The following is a 12,456-nucleotide window of genomic DNA, read 5'->3' as shown; positions in this document are numbered from 1 at the left end:
GCTTTTGTGCGGGTGGCACATAAAAGACACCATTTCGAGCGTGGCCGTTGCCAGTACCGCCTGACTGGCCTTCGTGCGGGTGACACGTAAAAGCACCCACTACACTCTCTGAGTGGTTGGCGTTAGGAAGGGCATCCAGCTGTAGAAACTCTGCCAAATTAGATTGGAGCCTGGTGTTGCCATCCGGTTTCACCAGTCCTCAGTCAAATCGTCCAACCCATGCTAGCATGGAAAGCGGACGTTAAACGATGATGATGATGATGATGATGATATACACACACATGTAGATACTTTACAAACACAAAAGCTAGATGGTATGAAACTTGCTCAATGAGTTTGATACTGTGTAACAGAAATATATATGTTGAGATTAGGAGGAGTGAGAAATGAGCTGAGTATATGCAATTGTATGTCCACTGTCAATTTACAAGAAACTTTGGAAGATTATTGGAAAAAGAATAGCTGAATATCAAGTCATGTGGGAAAGTGACTATGCCAGTAGTTATTTAGTAATGTTATGGATGATGAACATTGAGTGAAAATGTGTCATAAGGTGGTAGGTTAGGGGTGTAGCAGAAGTAGAGGCTGACCACATGATACTAAATCGTGAAATCAGGGACAATTAAAAATGTACTCAATTGCAAACTTGTGTAACTCTTACATTAAAAATTATATGGGCGTAAGCATGGCTATGTGGTTGAGAAACTTGGGTCCAGTCTCACTGCATGGCACCTTGGAAAAGTATTTCTAATAACCTTGGGTTGACCAAAGCTTTGTGAGTGGATTTGGTAAATGGAAACTGAAAGAAGCCTTTTGTGTAAATATATATATATATATATGTATGTGTATATGTAAAGGGGTGTGTTCCCTTGAGTAGACACCACATGATGGTTGTAAACAAGCATCACCATCATACAAATAATGTTGTTCATTTCCAGTTACTGTAAAAAAAAAAACTTGTCAGACTATATGAAGATATTACCTTACTTGGAAACTGGTAAGAGTTGGCTACAGGAAGGGCATCCAGTAATAGAAAATTTGCCTCAATCAATTTCGTCTGATTCATGTAAACACTGAAAAGTAGTTGTTACAACAATGATTATGATGAATATGCAGAGTTTTTTTTTGCTGTAATTTTCATGGTTTTTTTTCTTCTTTCTCTTTTTAGTTTTGAAACTAGGTGGGTGTTTTAACCGCCTTGCATTATCAACAAGAAGGTCACCACTGCTTAGTCAGTGTAGACCTTTAATGCAAAAGACTGAAGAACACAAAAAAGATAATTTAAGGTAACTTTTTTAACATTTGTTGGAGTATTTTCAGTATTTATATTGAAATTAAGGCAGCAAACTGGCAGAATCATTAGCATGCTGAGCAAAATGCTTAGTGGCATTTTGTCCATCTTTATGCTTTGAGTCAACTTTGCTTCTCGTCCTTCGTTGGTCGATAAAATAAGTACCAGTTGAACACTAGAGTTAATTGACGAACCCACTTCCCTGAAATTACTGGCCTTGTGCCAAAATTTGAAACCAATATTTATATAGAAATTCTGTTTTGTTTTTTTTTAAATTTTTTTATTTTCTATCAGGTTTTCCTATTTTTAATTCAATTTTTAAATTAGAATTGATTAAATAAATCTACAAAATGTTTCATTTTGGAATATGAAACTTATTACAACCACTTTTGCTTATAATTGTTGAATCAATTCATGGATGCAACAAAATAAATAATCAGATTCAGTTATGATTAAGTATCATGATTCTGATTGTTTAAATACTAAATTACTGTTCCTTTAACTTACCAATTTTATTATATTTTAACTCCGTGGTTAGTGTGTCAGACTCACAATCATGAGGTATTGAGTTTGATTCCTGGACCGGGTTGTGTGTTGTGTTCTTGAGCAAGACACTTTATTTCATGTTGCTCCAGTTCACTCAGCTATAGAAATGAGTTGTGACATCACAATTGCCAAGCTGTATCAGCCTTTGCCTTTCTCTTGGATAACATCAGTGGCGTGAAGAGGGGAGGCTAGTATGCATGGGCAACTGCTGGTCTTCCATAAGCAATCTTGCTTGGACTTGTGCCTTGCAGGGGTACTTTCTAGATTCAATCCCATAGTCATTCATGACTGAAGGGGATCTTTACCCTTATTCCTTAATTAATCTCACACGAAAGACTGATGTATTGTAAACATCACCAACTCATGGTCACATAGGAAAAATGAATGTAAAACATCATTGTGTTAGCAATGATACTGTCACTCTATTTGTTTTGTCCTCTGATTTCACCACCTCCAGTAGTCTCAGTCACTAAAAGGTAAATATTTTTAAGTGCTTGACAGCCTGCAAATAAACCTCCATTACAAATTCTGTTGTGTTTTGGGTCATGTCTACTTTGTTGTTAGAATGTTGTATTACCATTAGAAGATTCAAGTTGTTTGTCATGTGCTATCATTGATATTAATAATTCATCATTTCCATTGTTCCAGTTATGAAATGTTGATTGTTCTTCAGAAGCCTTCACTTTACTGGTTATCAGACTGTGTTTAAACTGGTGTTCCAGTTGTGATAACCAATCAAAGATAGTCAAAGTCTTAGAGATATCTCTCACTTTGGAAACCACTGCAAAAATACTATCTTCTTTAATGGAATGGTGAATGGCTTTAAACTGGATATATCCAATTGCAGATAAATTTTGGAAGCTGACATTCAGGATAGTGACTTTTGCTGAGTCATCTGAATTTTCTTAAAAATGGCTAAAAACCTAAAGTTTATTTACTTTGTCTAAAGACAGGTCTTACTTCATCACAATTTTGGTGGGATTTATGTCCCTGTGTTCAGGAATATTTATTTATGGAATACTGTAGGATTCCATGAACATTATTTCAGAGCACAATATTTCTTCACTTACCAATCTAAATATGAGAAAGCTAAAAAATTAGGCTGTCATTTGTGGAAAGGAACCAATCAACGAAAGTTCTTAAAAATAGCATAGGCAAGTCACTTCTTATTTGCACCATGAAAATTCAGGTAAATAGAAGATGCAATAAAAGGCAAGCATCAAAGTAACTAGATTCATTACATCAAATACTGATTATTTTCATTAAGATTGTTGCTGTATGAATGTATATCATGTTTATAAGTGTAAACTTTAGCACAGGTTTGCACACATTAGAAAGTGTCAACAGCCATATTACACATGGAAGCAAATCAACTGTTTGCCTCAGTAGATTGTTAGATAACTTGGGCATTATGGATAGATGAAAAAGGAATTTTGATTCTGCACTCATATAAATCTTACATCCCCCACTTCAGTTTCAATGTATTATCCATTAGTTTTCTTATAAACAAATATAATTTCTAAATTCATTCTTTTCTACTCTAGGCACAAGGCCCGAAATTTTTGGGGAGGTGGTCAGTTGATTAGATCGACTCCTTTACGCAACTGGTACTTAATTTATCAACCCTGAAAGGATGAAAGGCAAAGTTGACCGTGGCAGAATTTGATATAAAGATAGACGAAATACCACTAAGCATTTTCCCCGGCATGCTAACATTTCTGCCAGCTCACCACCTTCTAAATTCATTATGGGCTGCATGTAGTGGTCTTTGTACCCAACATATCTGTCCTGCTGTTATGATCCTACTCTAGAGAAAGGAAACTAAATACTGTGTTATCAATGATTGAGTTTAGATTTACTCAGACTCAGATAAATTTGATCTAATAGAGTGCAACTGAAAATACTGTAGTGTTTTATTACAGTGTTTTGTAATTTCCTTTAGAAGACCTTAATTGTGTTGATTATGTGGTGTATATGTAGGAGAGATAAGTGTGTCAGTTTAGATAAGCAAATCAGTTTATATTTGATGGTGAAAACTACCTGTAGTAGATGAAAAACTGGGAGGAGTGATGAAATCAGATCCAAAAAGATTGGCCATATGAATAAGATGAAATGCATTGGAAGATGCCATAGAGCAGACCTCTAAAACCAAGTTTTAAAAAACAGTTATAATGATCTTAAGATAATTAAAATAATCTAGACAGTGAATTTTTGATTATCTTAATAAATGAGCTGGTTTTAGTTCAGAGTTGTGAATCATGTATCAAAATATTTGCCCTCATGGATGAAATGATCAAAAGAAGTGGCAATATATAGTGCTGTAGACTTGTTAACTGGTGCCAACATAGAAAAATAGATGAGAAAGGACAGCTATAGAAATCATGCTAGAGCAAACAGTAGAGCTTAGTGCAGTCATCTGGTTCACCATCTGTCAAACCATCTAACTGATGCCAGCATAGAAAACAAGCATTAAATGATAATGATGTACTGAAAATCTATTATATTGAAGCAAGCCCCCACCTCCAAAAGAGGGGATACTAGGCTAACTATTGAAAGTTCCTAGTATTCCACATTGTACCATTGAGACATCAGCTGTTTGCTGATATGACCCATGATAGTTGGCCTATCTCTCTATGAAAGCATGCTGTTCCTTTAGAAGAAAACCAACCATTATATCTCGTAGTATTAACCTCCAGATAGCTAAATAGCCCCATCCCAACATTAAACCACTTATTATTCTGTTAGAAAGGAGTGTTAAAACCAAGCTGAACGGGGTAGAAGGGTCTCTGCTACCTGTGATGTGATTGAATGTCCCTCTCTATTCAGCCAGTTTAGAAGGAAAGAAACAAACAAATGGAAAAAATGCAGCAAAGAGAAGATTCTTCCATTTTGTCAAAGTAGAGAGCACTCTTTAGTCTTGTGGTGGTGGGAGGTGTAACCACTTTAGTATCAGTGTCACATAAAATGCACCCAGATTATTGAATGCAAATTGATTGGCATTCATTAATTGTTGTTTGTGTGAATTACTTGATTCAAATTTAGATCCTTAGACTATTTATTTGAATTAGGCATTGTCATTAATTTATTTCCTATAGAAAATAATTTTTATTTATTTTTTGTATATTTATCTCTTACAGTTTGGTGCCTTCTTGCCAGCAAAGTACCGTTCCAGCACCAGCAAAACGTCAGACTGTATCTCCTTTTCAGAACCCAGTTGATAAAGTTGACTATGTCCTTGCTAGATTAGATGATCTTTTGAATTGGGGCCGAAAAGTAAGAAATATTCCTTTTTACTTCTCTCTCTCTCTCTATCTCTCACAGTAAACATTATCTTTTCAGTTGGTATACTTCATGTTTGTGTGCTATATATTTGGATACACACACACACACACACATACACACACACACACATACATCTTGTCTTTTACCTGTTCCAGTGATTGGACTGCAACCATGCTGGGACATCACTTTGTAGGGTTCAATCAAACAAATCGGCCACAGTACTTTTTTTTTATGCCTGGTACTTATTCTATCATTCTCTTTTGCTGAACTACTAAGTTAAAGGGATGTAAACAAACCAATACCTGTTGTCAAGCAATGGGTGGAGAGGGCAGATATATAAATATATATATTCTTTTATTCTTTTACTTGTTTCAGTCATTTGATTGTGGCCATGCTGGAGCACCACCTTAATGGGTTTTAGTCGAAGAATCGCAGGCACAAAATGATATATATATGTACCCCAGCATGGCCACAGCCTCAGGGCTGAAACATATAAAAGAAGATATATATATGATGGTCATGGGGAAATAAATGACAAGTACTTGGTATTTTGACATAGGTATATATTTACAAGGCAACATGACTAAGATGACAGGGAGATGTCAGAGGTTTGTGACTCAGACAATAGAGTGATGACAGAGACTCAGGATGTCTGAAAAAATAGAAATGTGAGTATGCCAGCAGACAGACTGACATGGAATGATGACAGGCAGTACAAAAGAGGAGGGTAGAGTGAACTAGACACAAGTGATCCAATATAGCTAGCTATTCATAGATGAGATAGGCCAGAGAAGTTGATTGAAGAGGGTGGTGGCATGGCAAATAGAAAGCAGGTAGGTCATTTACAGGTGAGCAGCACAATGGAGTGTTGATGGAGAGAATAGATGTGAAATTTTTAGTTACAGTGACTGGCAGTAATATGTGGTGATCAGAAGGGATCCACTGCCATCCTCAGTCACAGTGGGAGCATAGTACAGTTAGAATTGAAAAATGGAGGGAGTGATTGAGAGATAAAGAATGTAATGTGTAGTCAACAGAAGAGAAATCCCCTGCCATCCTTAATCACATCACCAGCATTGTACTATGTGATTGATGATACGTAGGTATATGTATGTGTGTGTGTGTATATATATATATATATATATATATATACCAGTGTGGCCGTTGCCAGTACCGCCTGACTGGCCTTCATGCCAGTGGCAAGTAAAAGCACCCACTACACTCTCGGAGTGGTTGGCATTAGGAAGGGTATTCAGCTGTAGAAACTCTGCCAAATCAAATTGGAGCCTGGTGTAGCCATCTGGTTCACCAGTCCTCAATCAAATCATCCAACCCATGCTAGCATGGAAAGCGGACGTTAAACGATGATGATGATGATGATATATATATATAGTAAAATAAGGATTCAAATGGAATCAAGTACTTAAAAAGATATGCACCAGGTAGGGTTGGATAATCTCTGTGATTCTGGCCTATGGTTGATATCAAATAGGATATTTCATTTGTGTACACAGAGAAAACCAACCCTATGAGTATTTAGCACCTAGGGGCTGGTCCAAATCACGCATTACTTTGAATAATATGTTGTTGGTGTGCTCTAGAGTGTTCAACAAATCGTAAATTCACTTGGTGTATCAAATGAATAATAACATGATGGATAATTGTCAGCTCATTACAGATGTTTCTTACGTAACTTTTTAATAGAAGAATGAGAACATTACTCCATTATAAAAGACTGTAATCATCAGATGAGAAGTAATTTTACAAACAATAGAATATCCCCAAAATACAGCAGGGATGTGGTTGAAGTCTGTCGAGGCCAACTATGAAATGCTTTGAGCAGTGGGAAGTAAGGAGAGGTCATAATATGAATTAAGAAAGCTTTCTTTAGTTTTAGGCCACAGGCCCAATTAGCTCTCCGCAGGAGTTAGCGTAAAAGTTTGCACCTGGTACAGCTTTTAAGTTAGTCTGCTATAAGGGCAAAAGTGATTCATTATGAAATTGTCAGACTAGGTTATGGAAACAATAGTCATTATCATCATTTAATATCTATTTTCCATGCTGACATGAGTTGGGCTGTTTGACAGGAGCTGGCAAGGTTAGGAGCTGCACCAGGTTCCAATGTATTTTGACATTCTTTCTACAGTTGGATACCCTTCCTAATGCCAACCACTTTACAGAGTTTATTAGGTGCTGTCTATGTAGCACCAGCACTGACAGGGTCACCAAATACCTTGCAAGACAAAAACCCCTCAACAAGAAGTGGGTGTGGTTTTGTGCAATTTGAGAGATTACAGATGAAGGTGGACAGACATAAGTGTCTTGTAATGTAGATACATGAATACTCCTGTTGGGAAAGAAAGAAGAGTGAGTTAGAGAGTAAGATAAAGAAAGCAATAGTTAGAGAGAGAGATGATGATGATGATGGCAAAGATGTGTCGAGACATGCCCTCGAGGAACTCTGGAGGTGGTAAGAATATGTGAGGTGATACATAGTGTAAATTCAGCGATGACTGAAATATTAGTAAATACCAAGAAGACAGGACCCTGCATTATGCATGACCATTTCCTGTCAGGGAATTTGTCATGTTCAATGCCCATAAAAGGTGTAGGCAAGAATTTCATATGATGTACACAGTATAAATGATGCACAAAATGTCAGACTTACAGAGTAGGCAGACCTCATATGCAGCAGGTGTACTGGAGCAGTATGTACCAGGTGCACACAGAATAAATTTTCTTAAATATTCAGAGGACAATAGTTTATAGCTTTCATTACTTAGGTGACCCAATTTGTAGTTAGAGGTATGTTTTGAAAGCATAGAAGCCAGAGGAAGAACAGGTTCAAAAAGTTCAAGGAGTTACCTTTGCTACTAACAAAGGGTTTCTAGCTCAGAGTGAAGGGCAGATTGTATGATGCTTGTATGCAAAGTGTGATACTGCATGGTAGCAAGATACGAACCTTGAGTATAGCTGATTTGTAAAGACTAAAGAGAAATGAAGCAAGCATGCTCTATTGAATGACTAAAGTGAGAGTGCATGTATGGCAGTATACAAATGAAGTGAAAAACTGGAATAAAAGTAATCATATTTAGTGTGTAAGTGAGATGTCACTGATACAGACTTGTGATGGAGGGTGACAGTTGTTTAAAAAAAGTACCACACACAGTGGACCCTGGGGAAGGGAAAAGCTGAGAAACACCTGAGACTAAGTAGTCTTGAAATGTGTATCACACAGAGAGGATGACAAAAGCCCATGTTTGACAACATACAGTACTGGAGGAGACCCAACCACTTGTGCAAGCATGATGAATAAGGTGTTGAAAAATGGTAGTAGTGATTAATGCTGGGACACAATATATATTTTCTGTCAAATCTACATCTACTTTCTATCCTGCCTCTTTGATATTCTCTCATCTCTATCACTCACCCTCTCTCCTGTTCACTATATTATGCTACTGGTGTAACTAAGAATTGCAGTGGATCTTTTCTACTCCCTCTACAATGCTCCCTGTGTAACCCAGTTATTATTGTGCTTATCAGACACTCATTTTTCTAATACTCACTTTTCCTTTCATCACTGTACCATACCACCCATGTGATGAAGGATGCTATTGGACTTACTTATATTCAGTCTCCTCTCTTAACCATTGTTATTCTCACTCATCATGAGGTCTATATATAAGAATAGTATTGGATCTGTTTGTTCTCAATATGCTATTGTAAATTCTGTACTGCCGGTTATCACTTTGTCTTCTTTCTATCACTTGTTATTGACATCCATTTCTCACTCTTACTATTGTTCACCTCTGTTATATCCATCACTCTATTCTGGGCATACCCTTACTCCTTTCATTCACTCTTGCTGGTTCTTCTGTTTTGGCTGTGTCTTCTATTCACATTAGTCGTGTTGCCTTCAGCACATCTTAGACTACTAAGGATTCTTTAATATTATAAGGTACAAGATAACTTCATTTGTTCATGGTATAAAGTAGTTGACAGTTGAGTGGAAACAACATAGGAGCAAGAGGATCCCTTAGTCTTGTTGAGAATATGACACTTTCTAGTGATGGTCCCACAATAAAATGCACCCAGCACACTCTGTAAAGTGGTTGATGATAGCAAGTGCATCCAGCAATAGAAATCATGCCAAAGATGAGGCATAGTTCTCCAACCTATTTAGAGGGGCAGTAACTCTCAATAAGAACTGATTTGGATTATAGTGACTCATCCAAGCCATGTTAGCCTGGAAAGCAGATATAAAATAATGTGAAACTTTTATATTGCAACTCAGAGGACTAGACATTATTCTGGATTATGCCAATCTCAGTTAACATCAAAGGTGAACACATTCTTTTGATTTGCATCGTTGTTTAGTTTGAGAAGCTTGCTTCACAACTGTGTGATCTCAGGTTCAGTTCCACTGCGTGGTACCTTGGGCAATGTCTTCGCTATAGCTCTGGGCCAACCAAAGCCTTTTGAGTGGATTTGATAGACAGAAACTGAAAAAAAATCCCATCATGTATTATATATATACTTGGGGAGTAGCATCCCTGCTTTCCTGGCAGATGCCTTGGTCTCAGGACTACTCATGTCTAGAAACTGGATGATAATGATACACACACACACACAAAAGTGTCTTTTGCTATAGCCCTAGGTATACCAATGCCTTGTGAGTGAATTTGGTAGATGGATTTTAGGTAAGGTCTTGCATTCTGTTTTATAGCAGAGTATACTAGGTGCTTTTTACAAATCACCAGCACCACTGATGCTTGTAGCAGAAATTATCCACTACCTCTCAAAAGCCTCCAAGGCATTTTAGAAAACTTATTTCCTATGTATCTGTAGACTTTATGGCTCCTATACATCTTCCTCTCCAGCAGTCATAAGTTTCATCTTTTTCTAGAAGTCATCATACAGACTTATAATTGTTTTTTGATTAATTACTTATCAATACAATGTGTCATGTCTGATCTTCAGTTCATATACCCAAGAGCCAATCCATTTTAAGCATTATCTTAGATCTATGACAAATATGGTCCAAATAGTTATGGGAATAACTTCTTAATCATATGATTTAATTTTCTCTGTCACATATTATTCCCATGTAAGACACTGCATGCATTAATGTTTAAGGCAATGTGGTTGCTGTTTTTTTTCTCTCCCATATGAAGCCTTTTTAAAACAGCACTAACCACAACAAACATGGAGTACAAACTATAGCAACAGGGAAGAACTGTTTAGTAAGAGCAAAACTTGTATTTCTATTGATGTAAGAATGGAAATGAGATAATAAAAAGGATTTACAACCAGCAGAGCTGGTAGGGAGCAATATTGCCTAACAAATTGTGAACAGTTTGTATCCATCACCAATTCATTCCACCTAATTGTAATTAGGCTGTTGTTTAAATCAACTAAGCTCTGATCAAACAGAATGTAATCAAAGACATTTCATCTGTGATCATCTAATCTTTTTCAATATCCAGGACAACATTATCCAATGTGACTTGAGGGAGATTTGGCTGTTATTTCTAGCAGCTGAAGTAACTGAATAGAGCAGACATGGGCTCTTTTTTTTCAAGAAGCATGCTACGTGAGACATGGTTCATTATCAATTATTTTATGAAATGTTATGCTTATTTATTCACCTTGCATTGAATTAATCTTGTATTAATTTGTAGCATCATGATTTCAAATAATGTGATTGTTTACTTTTAGAATGACATTGTAGAGGAGGTGTGAGAGGTCAGATCTAGCTGGTTTGAACTTAAAATAGGTAGAATATTCAGGCTGGGTATGGCCTGTTTAAATGCTAAAGGGTTAAGGGCAATTTTTTTGTTAAGCGTGCCATTCAGAGAGTCTTGTGGGACACAGTTTACCCATGACTGGCATGGAGGTTTCTTTGGCACAAGAAGGAAGTGAAGTGCAGTTTGACTGTTGTAAACAGTAGAGACTATAATCAATAAGCCTATCACCAGCTTGTAGTACAGAGCTCATATGTCCCAGAAAGCAACAGGTAATTACTGAAATTTATCTTCTCTTGAATCAAGATGATGTTATCAGCAGTCTCCCAGTCTCACCTGATATGCTTATAGAATATTACTTATCTTTTTCATTACCCATGAGATTGGCATCTGTATTAGTATGGGTTGAATGTTTTCCTCTCTCTCAAATTTGAATATTTGTATATCAATGTTAGTCACCACCTTAACTTAGATCTCTTTCAACTAAATAAACATGGTTTCTATTTACATGATTTATGTAAGCAGAGTAATGTACCTTACCTGAGGATACAGCATAATGGCTGCGAGTTAATTTCCTGGCTTTGTTAACAGTAACACAGTACTTTAATTTCATACACTTTTTTTTTAAATTGATTTTTCAACATTTTATTTTGTTGATAATAGCCCCCTAATTTGTAGTCAGTATCCTATATTTATTTATCTAAGTAAGGGAATTTTTTTTATTAGTATTTAAATTTTTTTTCTTACAGTATTTAATTTTAGTGAAGCCCCATAAATGACTGTGTTCAAACATTACAATAGCTTCTGGTCAAGGTAGCTACACTAATATGCATGCATCATTTTTACCTGAATAGCAACAGGTTCCATACAATTGGTTCTGTGTTGACATCACAATTGTGTGGTTAATACTACAAAGAACATCCAGCTGTAAAAAGAATTGCTTCATTAAAAAAATGCATCCTTACTATGATACTTAGCAGTTTTCCAGAAAAGATCTTGCATATTCAATACCAGCTATGAAATAGATATATTTTGATAATATTTTTAAAGAAATCTTTGAATAATTTTTATAACTATTTTCAAAGTGCCATTGATCTCCCTTTGAAAAAGTGTACTTACATTCATATTGACTTGTTTGTTTTAAAACAGTGTGGTCAGGTTTCAGAATTGAATGGTTTGTGACATACATAAGCGTACACTTATTAAGGATGTTATCCTACTCACTACATCAAGTGTGTTAGCACTAACTTCATACATATCTCTAGTTGACAATAGGCTCCATTCCTACTTTACTGATAAGTAGGTAGCTGTAATAAGGGAGAAAAGAAGCCCATACCACTCATAGTATAAAAAAACAGCTTGAAATACTAAAATAATGTTTACATTCACTCACACACTATATAGACTTACTGTCAGCAAGTGACTTGGAAAATATTTGCTGTTAATCAAATCACTTACTTATTGTCAATTAAATATTCATACCTTATCACAACATTGCAAAGTGCAGTTTGCCTACCAATTTTTACACTACAAATATGTTAACCATATGTAACTGAATCTATGTATGATCCCAAAATACATACAATACTGGGC

General features: G+C 36.2%; 1 protein-coding gene across 1 annotated transcript in view; it reads left to right on the top strand.

The window, feature by feature from the left end:
• LOC106878635 (NADH-quinone oxidoreductase subunit B 2) overlaps nt 1-12,456 on the top strand; it is a 33,460-nt gene that overhangs the window by 4,810 nt on the left and 16,194 nt on the right. Inside the window, exons 2-3 of the mRNA XM_014927915.2 lie at nt 1,169-1,286; nt 4,975-5,110. Of these exons, the coding sequence (XP_014783401.1) occupies nt 1,169-1,286; nt 4,975-5,110 (254 nt within the window). The remainder of the gene's footprint in view (nt 1-1,168; nt 1,287-4,974; nt 5,111-12,456) is intronic.

The sequence above is a fragment of the Octopus bimaculoides genome, chromosome 4 (genome assembly GCF_001194135.2).
Source record: "Octopus bimaculoides isolate UCB-OBI-ISO-001 chromosome 4, ASM119413v2, whole genome shotgun sequence".
NCBI classification, from domain to species: Eukaryota; Metazoa; Mollusca; class Cephalopoda; order Octopoda; family Octopodidae; genus Octopus; species Octopus bimaculoides.
Note: the sequence above shows the minus strand (reverse complement) of the source record. Positions and strands in the feature narration are given on the sequence as shown.